A 13,728-nucleotide genomic window follows, 5' to 3' on the forward strand; every position below is an offset into this window, starting at 1 on the left:
CACTGGAATTGTATTAAATTTATCTGTCTATAATATTGAGTCAATCTAGTCATAAACACAGTACTTCACTCCATTTATCTAGATCTACTTTGGCTTTCAATAAATTTTTAAAATTCTTGGGGTGCCTAGCTGGCTCAGTGTGTGGAGCATATGACTCTTGATCTCGGGGTTGTGAATTTGAGCCCCAAGTAGGATTAGAGATTACTTAAAAAGAAAATCTTTAAAAAACATAAAAATTTTAAAAAATTATTTTCACAAAGTTTGGCATCTCTTTTGCTATGCGTATACTCTTAAGAACCTCATTTTCGGCTGTAATTTTTATTCTAACTGGTATTTTTTTTAGAATTACTTTTTGTTTTTTTTTAATGTAGAAAAATGCAGTTGACTTTAGTATCCTACATTCAGTGAGCTCACTAAACCTAGTTTTTATGATTTATCTGTAGACTCTCGAAAGTTTTGATTTTTTCCTTCTCTCTTTACACCTTTCACTTCTTGTCTCATTGCACTGGTTAGGATTTTCAGTACAGTGTTGAATAAAAGCTGCAATAGCACATATCCCTCCTCTTGTTTCTGGTTTTAAAGGAAATATTTTGTTTTGTTTTGTTAAGATTTATTTATTTATTTGAGAGAGAGCAAGAGCACAAAAGAGCACAGGGTAGAGGGGCAGAGGGAGAGGGAGAGAGTGAAGTTCAAGCAGACTCCCTGCTGCACATGGAGCCCGACTCAGGGCTTCATCCCAAGACCCCGAGACCATGACTTGAGCCAAAATCAAGAGCCAGACACCTAACAGACTGAGCCACCCAGGCGCACCAGGAAATGTTTGTTTTAAATTTGACTTGTTGCTATGATGTTAACTGTAGGTTTTCTGCAGATATTCTTTATCAGGTTAAGGAAGTTTTCTTTTATTACTAGTTTGCTAAGTGTTTTTATCATGGTTATAATTTGGACTTAATTGAATACTTCTTCTGCATCTACTGATAAGAACATGTATCTTTTCTAATACATGAATGCAGAAAACAATACCCATTTGCCTAATACTAACTCAACCATGCATTCTTAGAATAAGGCCAGTAACCCAGAACTTTTTACTTGCAGAGTCAGAAGAGGTTAGATGATACCTGCTTAAAACTCAATAAATTTTATGATGCTAGTCTTACTTGCTCACCTCAAGACCCTGTCTTCTTTACGGCATCGTTCCTGACTCATCCATCCTTCTCTGAGCTCTTAGAGCATTTACTATTGATGTTATTCATTTGACACTTGGCACGTGTTAATTTTTGTATGTCCTGTCTCCCAACTTGACTACAAGTTCCTCAAGCAGCAGCTAGTAAGTACACAATACATGATCACTTAAAATATTCTTGTGATAAAATGGTGAAACATGAGTTGGATAATAATGCAGCATCCTTAAAAAAATGAGACTTCTGGACATGAATTTTCTAGAAAGGTGAAGTTTTAATCAGCTAATAGTCACTGAAACTTAAAAATCACTCTAAATTGTACTGCACACTTTCCTGCTTTGTTAACAGTGTTCTGGCCATGCTTTATTCATTTCTTGATTCTAAACAAAGTCAACTGTTACTTGTTGAGTACAGTCAATCATTAGGAATGTCAGTTATGGCACTGTACTAAAGACACAGCTGTGGATACATAACATGTGGGATGCAGAACCTCGGCTATGACCCTGAATGAATCTTTAATAGGGAAGAAAAAAAAAAACTGGCATTTTTCCCCCTTTAGCACTGACCTCTAGTTAACTCTAAGCAGCAATTCACAGGACTCACAGATTCACACATTTCCTCCTCCACTCCACCCTCTTTTATCCCAGAATTACACAAAGCAGAGCTGTAGGACTGATACATTTTTAGCAGTGATACTGTGAAAAGTTACCATTTCTCCAGATTACAACTACTTTCCACCTTGCTTTTCCACTGTGGACTCCCTTCTCTGTACCTACTACTAGCTGACCTCATCACTGCTTCTAATCTCTAGAGAGAAACAGCATATGGTGTAACTAGCACAGAATCTGGAACCAGAATGCCTGGGTTCAAATGCCAATTTGACATTTACAGTTCAAAGCCCCAGGATAAGTTACTTAACCTCACTATTCCTCAGTTTCCTCTTCCATAGAATGAGAATAAACACATATCTACCTCATAAGATTGTTACGAGAATGAAAGCAGTTAATATTTATAAAGTGCTTAAACCATTACCTAACATATAGTAAGCAACACACATATTGTTAAATAAACGGATAAAATACTGTCAGGTTGAACTCCACCACTCTCTTATCACTCTTAAATCTACTCCAGTATTTCTCATTTTGGGTTGTGGTTGTATTGGTCGTAGTGGTGGCAGACATTATTTTTTTTTTTTTTAAAGATTTTATTTATTTATTTGAGAGAGAATGAGAGAGAGAAAGCACGAGAGGGGGGAAGGTCAGAGGGAGAAGCAGACTCCCCGCTGAGCAGGGAGCCCGATGGGGGACTCCATGATCATGACCTGAGCCGAAGGCAGTCGCTTAACCAACTGAGCCACCCAGGCACCCCATGGTGGGAGACATTATTAACTGATCGTAGCACTCTTTCTCTCTGGTCAGTGCCTCCCTCAGACATGGAAGGGAAGGGGGGGAGGTGTGTCAGGTGTATTCATTCACTGTTCTGTTAGCCAAGCTAAAGTAAGCACAGGTTAAAAAAAAAAAAAAAGCTGTTTATTTAATCAGCATAACAGGAATCTAGGGACATGTGTGACTGCTATTTTCAAATATTTGCAGGGCTGGGATGGAGAAGAGACAGCATTTAAAATTCTACGGAAGAGCTACAGGCTCCCCATCACTGAACATGTTTAAGCAGGAGACTGGTGACCAGGTGTAAGGATGCTGTAAGAAAGAATTTTTTAATTTAGAGTCAGATAAACTTTAAGATTCCTTCTACCTCTAAAGTCTTGGCAGTACTAGCGTGAGTCACAAAGACATTACAATCTAGTTGTGAATCACACATCGCCAACGCGCTCCCGAAGGCACAGAATTCTTCACTCCCCACAGTGCTTGGCACATTACAACAGATCGAGGTGAGGAATTCTAGCCCTCAGGCTGCGTATAACTCGGCTCACAGTAACAAAAACTTCTGTAAAACTCGGCGCGTCAATTAGCTGATTCCAGACTTCTGTTACGACCAACAAATACAATAAAGCATACATCCCAGACGGGATTTGGCAAAAAGATGTGTATCCGGATTAACTATCAGACAGCGCTTCGCTGCACTCTTCCGAAGCCAGACAAAGCCGCCTGAAGTGAGCGGCAGGTTAAGGGGCAGGGGCAGGCAGGGTGGCCCGGGGGGCGGGGGGGCGGGAATGGGAGCCCAGCGAGCAGACACGCGCAGGGGACAGGGACAAAGGCCTCGGGGAGAGCACGCTGGACTTGGAGGCCGGCAGGAATGCCCGGGCCGGAGTGCCCAGCAGTCGGGGTGTGGACTGGGGATGCAAACGTGTGGGCCCCCGCAGGGTCCTCTCTGCCTCGGGGGAGCCCGCGCGGGGCCCCTCGCTGGGCCGGGGGCCGCCGAAGCCACAGCCCGAGGCGGGTCGCGCGGGGCAGGCCGGGCGGCGCACCTGCCTGCCGGCCTCTCGGGGCCGCACTGGGCTCCCCGCCCCCTGCCTCCCCCGCCGCGCAGCCCACTCGGCCTCGCCGCCGGATTTCGGATGGTCCAGACCAAACGCCGCAGCCGCAGCCGAGGCCGGTCCCCCAGCCTCAGACAGGCGGCCCGACCCGACGCCGCAGTCCTGCTGAGAATGGGGGGCAGCGGCTGCCTCCCGCCGGGCCCGACCCGGCCCCGGGCCGTGCGAGCGGCCGCCGCCATCGCGGGCCGCGGCTGGAGGGAGACGAGGGGCCGCGCCGGGCGCCACTTTACCTGAGAGACCAGCGGGAGCAGCGTCTGCTCCACAGAACGAGTTTTGATCTCCAGTCCCGAGTCGAAGGCGAAGCCCGACGGGCCGGCGCCGCCGACGCCTGCCGGGCCCGAAGAGGCGGCCATGGCCCTCGGCCCGTCGCGCAGCCGGGACACCGCGCCACTGCGGGCCCGCCGCCCGCCAGCCAGCACGCCCGCGGCGGCGGCAATGCTACCGCGCCGCCCGAGGCCCCGCCCCCAGCCGAGCCACGCCCCCTGGCAGCCACGCCCCCACGCGCTCGGGTCTAGGGTCTGCCCTGCAGCCCGGCTGGGTCTGTCCTGCTCTGACTCGCCCCCGCCAGGACGGATCAAACCAGACACCTGCGGGCCTCCCACCGGGAAGAGGACAACTATCTCTAGCAAAGCTTTTCGTCCTCCTGGTAGGTGACTCGGCTTAACTCCGAATTCCCACGAGGATTTCTAGAAGCTGAGCTAACTGGTGGAGCAGAATCACAGTCAAGTCTGTAGGAAGGGTCTTTTACCCTGACACAGGAATTTTGCCGGTAAAGCGTCTTTCTGGAGCTTTCCTGAAGGTCCCACTTCCCCTTGGCTCCTCTTCTGACCCTCTCATTGTCACAATTTGGGCTGGATTGAGAATGAAACATTTGATAATGCAGCCTTAAGGAGTACCTGAGTACTTGGCAAGGAGGCAATGATTTGGGTATCTTTCAGGCTACTGTTCAAAATTACTCTTCAAAAGGAAATTAGAGCATATGGAAAAGCTTCACCTACTGTTCAACACTATTACATTTTAAAACTATTTTCTTAAGTAGGCTCCACGCCCAGCGTGGAGCCCAAGGGGGGCATGAACTCATGACCCTAAGATCAAGACACGAGTTGAAATCAAGAGTCAGCTTCCTAACCCACTGAGCCACCCAGGCGTGCCTAAAACTACTTTTGAGAATTACTTTTCCCCTAGGGCACAGAGCAGTTTCCTAAAGGCTGTTTATTGACTGAAAAGATCGTTAGTGTAGATTTCTGACTAAACTCACTAAAAGGAATCAGGGAGCCCGAAACTGATCAGATGGGAGGGAGAGCTGAACACCCCTTTCCCCAGGAGTTCAGAAGCAAAGCCCAAAGGAGGTTGTCAGAAACCCCTGTGAGGAGGTCGTCGGCTTAAGCAATAGACTGAGAAGCATGGAGAAATATTTGTGAACATATCTGCCAGTAAGCAACCAACAGAGTAGAGAAGAATCTGAGGCTGGCGAGTCCACCCTTTCACTTTTGCCAGGATTATTTCTCCCTCCATGTCAGATTGATGAGCTGAACACCACCAACTCCAGGTGTCAGAGGCTCTTTCCCAAGCACTGCTGAAATGTGCTTCACAGCACTCCCACTTAGGGGTTCAGCTCCGTCTGCCAGGGCTGCACAGATATCTTTGCTATTGAAGATAGCCATAAGGTAGGCTTGTTTTCTTCGTTCAAAATGTGCAGTTCCTTTAACCAACTTTCTCTGCCCCAGATTCTTACTCCCCAGCCACTCACCTTACCAATTCCTTGTCTACCACAAGGCCACCTTTCCCTGTGCACTGAGGGCTCTAGCCTCAGCCTTGGACCCTTTCACCTCTTTCAGGTACCCACATTCCCTCTCCAGACATATCTTCTTCTGTTATGCAAGCTGCCCATATTACATAAAAATTCAGTGTAGGCATTGATGCCAAAGGAAAATACGTAAGGCCTAGGAGACGGATGTATTCGCGGAAGTTTCACCCCACTGAAGATCAAATTTCTCCACAGAAATGAGACTAAGTTTACCATCTGATTCATTCAACACTAGTAATTTTATTTCAAAATATAAATATTTCACATTTACAAAGAGGTTACATTAGAAGTTTGTCAAAGCCCAAGTTAAAGCTAAGAAGTAGCATCTGTGTGAGAATGAAGAATATGTACTGTTGTATTTGAATAAACTTTTTTGCTTTCAAACCATCTCTACTTCGCCTGAGAATGCAGAGGATATCTTTTCCAAAAGTTACATAAGCAGTTACAACTATATATCCACGCTTGGTTTCCGAATCAAATGGTATTTGAAATATACTCTAGTCACCCAAACAAGTGGCACTGCAAAAGACAGAAGAAGGGTTTTCTTGGGGACAGCTATAATGAGAGTTACACCTTCTGGGTCACTGCAATAAAAAAGAAATAGGATTTGGTAATAGCCAAAATGATGTTACTTTAAGATTCATTTCCACACCTTTCATTGTAAGCTATAAAGCCAGAAGAAAAATAAGAAACCAGGTATGGAGTAAAGAACTCTGGACTTGGAGTCAGAAGTTCTGCCACTGAATTCTGGCTCCATCATTTTATGGTATAAACTTAAGGGAAAATTCACAAAAAACCTTTCTGAGCCTCCAGTGCCTCATTCAATAATACTTAACGCCCGCCTATCTCACAGGGTTGTTAAGAAAGCAGTCTGAAAACTATAAAGTGACATACAAAAGCATTATAAAAATGTAGTATCAATATATCATCACTGTATCTGCACATTACTAGATCCTTGAAAAACTTGCAAAACTAAACACAAATACTGCTTTACACACCATAGGTGGAAAAGAATCTCTATACTTGACGTATAGCTCTGAATGGCAAATAGGTTCTCTTTCTGGTATCTCACTAAACTTTGAGATTTATTATAGTTTATGTGGTACTATGGTAACAGATTTACCATTCAGAATTTCCATTAAGGATGTCTCCTAAAAGAGCTGTAAACTTACTCGAGAGCCATGTTTCCCAAAGGACTAGTAGTCCTTGGAGAAGCTCTGCTAAAAGGATGGGAGGGCGGGGGAGGGGAGTGCAGTTTAAGGTCAAATAAGTGTAGTAAACACAATCTGTCCCCTCATAAGTTCACAATATATAACAGCACGCTAAAAACTCTTAGAAGTCCTACGGAAAGGAAACAAACTCAGCATTCCTCAATTTTAACTGACCATGGAGTCCCCTCCCCCCATGCCCACTTTTGTCTCTTATAACATCTAATAACATCTCTTGAAACTACTGCTATAAGGAACACATTTTTCCAAAAGCTGCTCAACTATAAGGGAAAGGGAAGAGACACAGAAGAGTGGGCTAAGGGAAAAAAAACAACTGTATTCTACTCAGAATTCTGTTACTAACTGACTCTCTGTGTGGTAGAAAAGCCACTTTAATCTATGGATTTATTTTCTCCCCTAGAAAATGACAGGATCGCCTAATTATGTAAGGCCCATTCTAGCACAGAATTTCTATGACTAGTAGACAGATCATCTTGATTTACAATTCTCTTATTTTTAAACTATCAAAAAAATAACTGCTCAGTGGTTTCAGGTAGCACATTTTTTGCAGGTCCTTAATAAATTAATGAAATGAATATATTTTGATGGCAAATGTGTAAGGACAAAAACTAAAAAAAAAAAAAGTTGCTCTCAGCTGGAACTAACACTTAGAAGTATATTGCCAGAGACTATCTCCAATATGAAATGCCTAGTGTAATACTCTTGTAAGGGTCTTAGAAGACCCCTACAGGAAACTGCCAGTCAGGACTAGAGTATGGGAAGTTCTGAAGGGGTTTTTCCTACAAACCCTGACGTTGAGAGCCCTGTATAGCTCACCTAAAATTCTTTTGCTCTAATCTAACCCTTCATGGCCTGAATTTCTGAGTATTTCTTGCCCAGTAGGGACACATCCTAAAGCACTAGATACAACCAGTGTGGGAACTAGGGGTATGAGTAAGGTCACAATGGGTACTTAAGACCAAGGTTAGCCAGAGGACCTCATCTGCAAGCCTTTTAGCAGCCCTTTAACTGGAATAAACAGCTGCTGTTTCCAAAGGCTCTGAGTTTGTTTAAATACAGCAGGCCTTCAGAACACTTCCTGGGTAATCCTCTTTGTCAAGAGTCAATCTACACCAGTCTCACAAGTCACAGGAAAATTCTACCAGCTAACTACCTCTAATGGAAGAGAGTGGTAGGAATCCTCACAAGTTTAAACATAAATAAGAGTTGTATCTCAGGCAGTGTGACAGATCACTTCCAGAAACACAGAATGTGAAAGTAATTTTGGAACTGAAGAAGGATTTATAGGACATGGTGTTTATGCTAAAAATGCTATACCTTATTCTTGGAAGAGAGAGGAGCACATCTGTGTGGAGACTTTTATCTTTTCTCATTCCCCCATTCGGTTTACAACTGAAATAGTGAATGTGAACTTAAAACTAATCTTTAATAAAGCTATAAAATTATAAGACTTGTGATAGGCTTTCTGCATCCGTTTTTACTGAAGCTACTTCATCCATGCACTGTCTGTTCCTAGGAAATGTACTCTTTCTGGGACAAATCCTGAGAATCTGGGGGCAAGCCATTTTGAGACCTGAGCTTGAGACTCCTTGCTTTTCATGCCACGTGAGCTCTGTGCCCTGTGAAAATCTGTAAAGCCTCTTCACTGTCTGAGGGGATAGGTTTCTCTGGTCGAGGGCTCCTCCCCCAGCTGGCTGGCCTTCGGAGTCCTTCTGCGGTTGCTGAAGTACCAGCGCAGTTCCAGTCTCCTCATGAGGACCGTGTGTAGGACTGATTTTTTAGGTGATATTACATCACTGCCCATTTTGGGAGCTCCAAACTATTCTCTTAGGGCTCCAAGTTCTTTTCTAAAGAACCTGGTATTTATACTAATAATTATGACCGGCAACAGCCATACATTAGCTGGAGTTTAGTCTTTTGCAGTATCACTTTATTCAGCTAAAAACACTCTGGAGCAACATAATTTGTTTATGCACACTAAACTGTGTCTAACACTTGCCGCTTATGAATATGTGCCAATTACAGCTATAAACTTATCAGTATACAATTAACAAAAACAAACCTGATTTCTTTTTTAACCCTTTTACTGCAAAATTCATAATTTTAGCAAGCACATGATCTGGCTAAGATTTACGGTGGGAGAAGGCCTTCCCAGGAGCCATCCCCTACAGCACCCCGGACAGCGGTTGGCGTGGAAACCAGAGAGGGCCAACTCTCAATGAATGTGTTACTGAACGAATGACCAAAAAGGAGTCGGTTAGCGGCCAAATGGAACAGTTGATGTAATATCAGATAATAATTGTAGAAGAACAGTAAAAACAAGAGATCTGCATGCAGTCTACTGTATGAACAGTCAAAACCCTCACAGTAGCCTCTTTCCCAAAGGGAGTTAATTTCTTAAGTAATATCAGAATGAATTTAAGCTAATTATCACAGACTATGCTTCTCAGTGAGACAATGGTTTAGAAAAAGAAGGATTTCTACTTTTAAATGTTTTCCAAAGGGAAGTCTTTGATATTCAGGAACGCTTTCTCCTCCATATTCCCCTGGGGATGGAGAAAGAGCCTGATGATTGTTTTCTACCGTGGGAAGGACACCAAGCTAAGAGCTGGGTTCTAGTCCCAGCCTGTCATTAACTGCAGGACAAGTGCTGGGGAAACTGCATAAGGAATTAGAAGAAAGGCTACAGCAGAGCAGAGTTGGCAGACTGTGAAGTCAGAAAAATTTGAGGTAAAAATCTTACTAAACTTTTCTGAACCTTAGTTTTCCCATCTGTATGAAAGTGTTATAAAATACCATAAAGCTGTATGAAAGCTGCCGGGAAGTGACAGTGGAAGAATACGTGCAAAATGACTTTGTAAAATGCAAAGCACTATGCTGGTTATTGCGATGTCTGGGAGACTTAAAAAGTCATAATTCAACACGCCTTCATCTAGAGTCTTACGTGCAACGCACTCTGCTAAGTGATGGAAAAATACTACCTAACTGTAACATTCTACTGCTAATAAGTAACTAATTGGCAGAATTCCAAGTAAGTAAACAGGGATCCATTTAACAACTCAGAGAACTGTTACTCCTGAGATTTTTCACTTAAAGCATTTGGAAAGAAAAACTGAACCACAACATGAATTCTGTCATATTGGTACCATTAACAGCAGCTTAGTAAGTATGTTGCTTCAAAGTGGTCAACCAAGTTTTAAGAATTTGGCAATAGTGTAATGGCAGATGGAGGGAGGAGAAAGGGCAGGAAGAGCTTGTTTTTCTGTGTCTCCTGTGGTTGCAACACACACCTAGGTGACCTTGAAATAAGCCACCCCGCCTTACACTTATAGAGGGGAGTAGGTAGAAGGGTAGAAGGGTAGAAGGCTTCCTTTTCCTGCTCAAACAACTACATATTCAAAAGTGAAAAACCCTCTTCATTAAAAAGTGACGGTCATAAAAAAGTTTAAGAACAGATTTCTTAAACCAGGAGAAAATTACATGGCAAATACTTTTAACAGCAGGTAGTTCAGGACTCTTAAAATAACTTTATAAATACATATTATAATAATATAGATAACCAAAAGTGGGAAATTTCGAGCCATGGTACCAGTGTATAAACTGAAACTTTTCAAGCCATCTTAGCAACAGGTAAGTGAGCAAACCACAATTCTGAGCTCTAAAGCTGTGCTTTAAAAGGCAAAGCAACCCACAGCAAGTTCTCTCTTGTCCAGGCATTCTGTTTGGAAGGCCAGGAGGGTTCTGCTTCTTTCCTGGGCTCTGTTTCCTAGGCACAGATGAAAGGACAGAAGGCCACAGCTGGGCTGAACTCACTATCAAGACTGAACCTCCTACAGAAATCACTCTGTTGCAAACCATGTCAGTTTACTGAAGATTTCAGATCATCAGAAATATCATGGAAAGTCCTGTAAGGAGAAAAGAGAAAATGATTAGTTCTGCTTTTGGAAAGAGGGGAGGGGGTGTGGATGAAGCCAAAGAAATACTCTAAAAAAAGAAAAGCAAAACAGTGTCCAACCAATAATTAATTACCATAGAACAACATTTTATTTTTATAACCTGAGAGCCTTGACAAGGTTATATGGTCACTAGGTATCGCTAATACTTTCACCAAGTATTGTTTCAAAGTCCAGCTAGTTGGCTCTCAGTCTTTGGTAACAAGAATTCTTTTTTTTTTTTTTTTTTTTGCTGGGTCCATTGTCTCCCAACCACGACAATCTCCCCAGACTCCCCTGAAACCACGTATGACCGACCACGTGACTAAGTAGTATCTAGTCTGGATGGAGTTGTCTGCTGCACATCCAACATGCCTACCTTAGCACTGTAAGCGCTAGCTCGCCTTTGCTACATCATTTACATGCCTGAGCTAGGAGCATGTGACCCAGTCTGGTCTGTATCTGTGGTGGCCAGGTCAGAGTTTATTGATGATGAGCTCAACATCCCATCTTACCCGAAAAGACCTCATACCAAGGTGGCAGAACAGGATGTAGGGAGACTGGGCATGAATGTTTGTGGAACAGTCATACGAGTCCTAGACTGCCTACTTCTGGCTTCTTTTGCCCAAGAAATAAACCTCTAGCTTATTTAAGTCACTGTTATTTTGAGTTCTCCTGATGGTGGAAACTCTTTAGTTTTGGGGGCTTTTCTATTTATATACAGTCAAATCTATCTTAAATGATAAAGAGACAAAGCACACATATATTACCCTTTCAGACAGAAGTTACATTGCTCCTTTACAGCAATATCACCAACTAGGAACTCAGAAAAACAGTTAAGCTTAAAATATTTGCATTTTTCAAAACAATTCTAAAATCTTCAAGTTATAACTTGTAGCCCCATCACTATACTGTGTGGTATCTTAATTTTTTTTATCAGTCAAATAAAGCCCATTTTCATACCTATAACCAAGTGTTGGTTACTGTACACAGATGACTCAACTTTTTTATTACAAACAGACCTAAAGTGGAATATAAGGGAAATACTCCAAAAATTCAGAAAACAACTCAGCTGTAGATACAAAAGGTGACAAAAAGTTGTCATTAAGTACAAATCATCTAAAACATCATAAAGTAAATAATCTGTACATCAGGTGCAATTGTGCACTCACGCCACCTGTCTTACCCCTTTCTGCCTTCTTCCTTTGTCTTCTCAATTTTCGCGTCACACTACGAGGCGGGCCAGCTGGGTGGAACAGAGGCAAATGAAAGACTAACCCTTTGGCATAATGTCAGAAGTACTTCAGAATCAAGAGGGCACAGGCAGAAAGTTACAGAAAAGAGATTACATTCAAGAACACTGCCCTGTCTCAAGGCTGCCTCCCTGGCGGGGGGCCCTGGCCTCTGCACCTCTGACGCTTGCCTCCCCCAGCACGGCCCTACATCCAAAGGAACAGCTCAGAAGAATGGATAAGCTTCCTGGCTATGGCTTTGAAAGGGCATGCGTGTGACATGGCCCAACCCACCACACTGAATATATGCTGATAGGAGAAAGAATTGGAATGAATTTTGTTTCCTTAAGTAATTTTACATTCTGAAAGAAATCCCCCAGGGGCGCCTGGGTGGCTCAGTCGTTAAGTGTCTGCCTTCAGCTCAGGTCATGATCCCAGGGTCCTGGGATCGAGCCCCACATCGGGCACCATGCTCCGCGGGAAGCCTGCTTCTCCCTCTCTCACTCCCACTGCTTGTGTTCCCTCTCTCACTGTGTCTCTCTCTGTCAAATAAATAAATAAAATCTTTAAAAAAAAAAAAAAGAAAGAAAGAAATCCCCCAAAACGAAGACTTCTATCCTCCCAGGTTTTGTATGTGTTACTGTCCACCTGTCTATCAAATCAGGGTTTCTCAACAGCAGCACCATCGACATTTTTGTGCATGGTAAGATATTTAGCAGTATTCCTGCCTCTAACTGCTGGAGTTGTGACAATCAGAATGTCTCTAGACATTGCCAAATATCTCCTGAGGGGAGCAAAACTCACAACTCCCACCCAGAACCACTGCCCTAGGTGTCTGCTATTTATGTACCTATTTTTCACACTCTCACCCAAATTTGTGTTCTTACATTTGTGTACAGGCAAAGTTGGCTACCAGCTGTGGGAAGCCCTGGAAAATCTTTAAAACCAATAACCAAAAATTTGCCAATATTAAAAAGCATTTCCCAATACACAATAGGTTTCTAAATTCACCCTTTGACATCTTTTCACATTTCTAAGATATCTGCAAGTTTGAATCTCTATTCAGTTCCTCTATATTATGAATGAAAATTTCTGCCTCAGGGCAAAGATGCATGAAATGAGATTAAGACTGTGGTTGGCCTGGTGACTGCTTTCTGTTGACAAGTAAGCTTAGCTGTCACCTTGAAATTCATACCTACTATTCAATTCTGCCCCCAGGCCAAGAAAGCCTAGAAAAGGACCCAGAAAAAAGGAAAACAAACTGAAGCAAGCTAAGAAAACAGTTACTAACAATTTTCCAACTCAACACTCTATCTTCTCTAGATGTTTAGAGTGGCAATGGCAGGGTGTACGTGTGAGTGCGTGTGTGAGTGTGTGAGTGCGTGTGTGTGTGCGTGCACGTGCATGTGCGTGTGAAGCCTACAGAAGTAACACTTTTTTTTTTTTTTTAAGATTTTCACTTATTTATTTTAGAGAGAGTGACTGCGTGCACAGGAAGAAGGAGAGAATGCTGAAGCAGACTCTCCGCTGAGCTCAGAGCCCCACACAGGGCTCAATCCCAGGAACCCGATATCATGACCCGAGCTGGGTTGAAATCAAGAGTCAGCTGCTCAACCAACTGAGCAGCCCTGGCGCCCCAGAAGTAACAATGATCTTAAATAAATGTCTATCTCCTGGAAAACAAACTCCCTAACCTAGTGATACAGAAATAATTTATTTCCGTCCTCATGGAGAAGCACTGGGCTCACAAATCAGCAGGGTTCATAAATCCTGACCTCTGTAGAATAGGAAGAAACAAAGGGATAATACTGCATTGACAGTATGTCTAGAAATGGTAAATGTCCTACCTCAGT

General features: G+C 43.2%; 2 protein-coding genes across 5 annotated transcripts in view; both read right to left on the bottom strand.

The window, feature by feature from the left end:
• CTNNAL1 (catenin alpha like 1) overlaps positions 1-4,126 on the bottom strand; it is a 65,506-nt gene extending 61,380 nt beyond the window's left edge. For both annotated transcript variants that reach the window (XM_078061564.1, XM_078061563.1), the window contains exon 1: positions 3,906-4,126. In XM_078061564.1, the coding sequence (XP_077917690.1) occupies positions 3,906-4,028 (123 nt within the window). In that variant the 5' untranslated portion in view covers positions 4,029-4,126. The remainder of the gene's footprint in view (positions 1-3,905) is intronic.
• Positions 4,127-5,702: 1,576 nt separating this feature from the next.
• Positions 5,703-13,728, bottom strand: part of TMEM245 (transmembrane protein 245) — a 99,208-nt gene continuing 91,182 nt past the window's right edge. For 2 of the 3 annotated variants that reach the window (XM_036087426.2, XM_036087425.2), the window contains one exon: positions 5,703-10,616. In XM_036087426.2, coding sequence (XP_035943319.2) covers positions 10,571-10,616 — 46 coding nt within the window. In that variant the 3' untranslated portion in view covers positions 5,703-10,570. Of the gene's footprint in view, positions 10,617-10,872; positions 11,890-13,728 lie in introns of those variants that run through there. The other variant, XM_078061565.1, reaches the window with a different exon arrangement.

The sequence above is a fragment of the Halichoerus grypus genome, chromosome 14, assembly GCF_964656455.1.
Source record: "Halichoerus grypus chromosome 14, mHalGry1.hap1.1, whole genome shotgun sequence".
In the NCBI taxonomy this organism is placed as follows: domain Eukaryota; kingdom Metazoa; phylum Chordata; class Mammalia; order Carnivora; family Phocidae; genus Halichoerus; species Halichoerus grypus.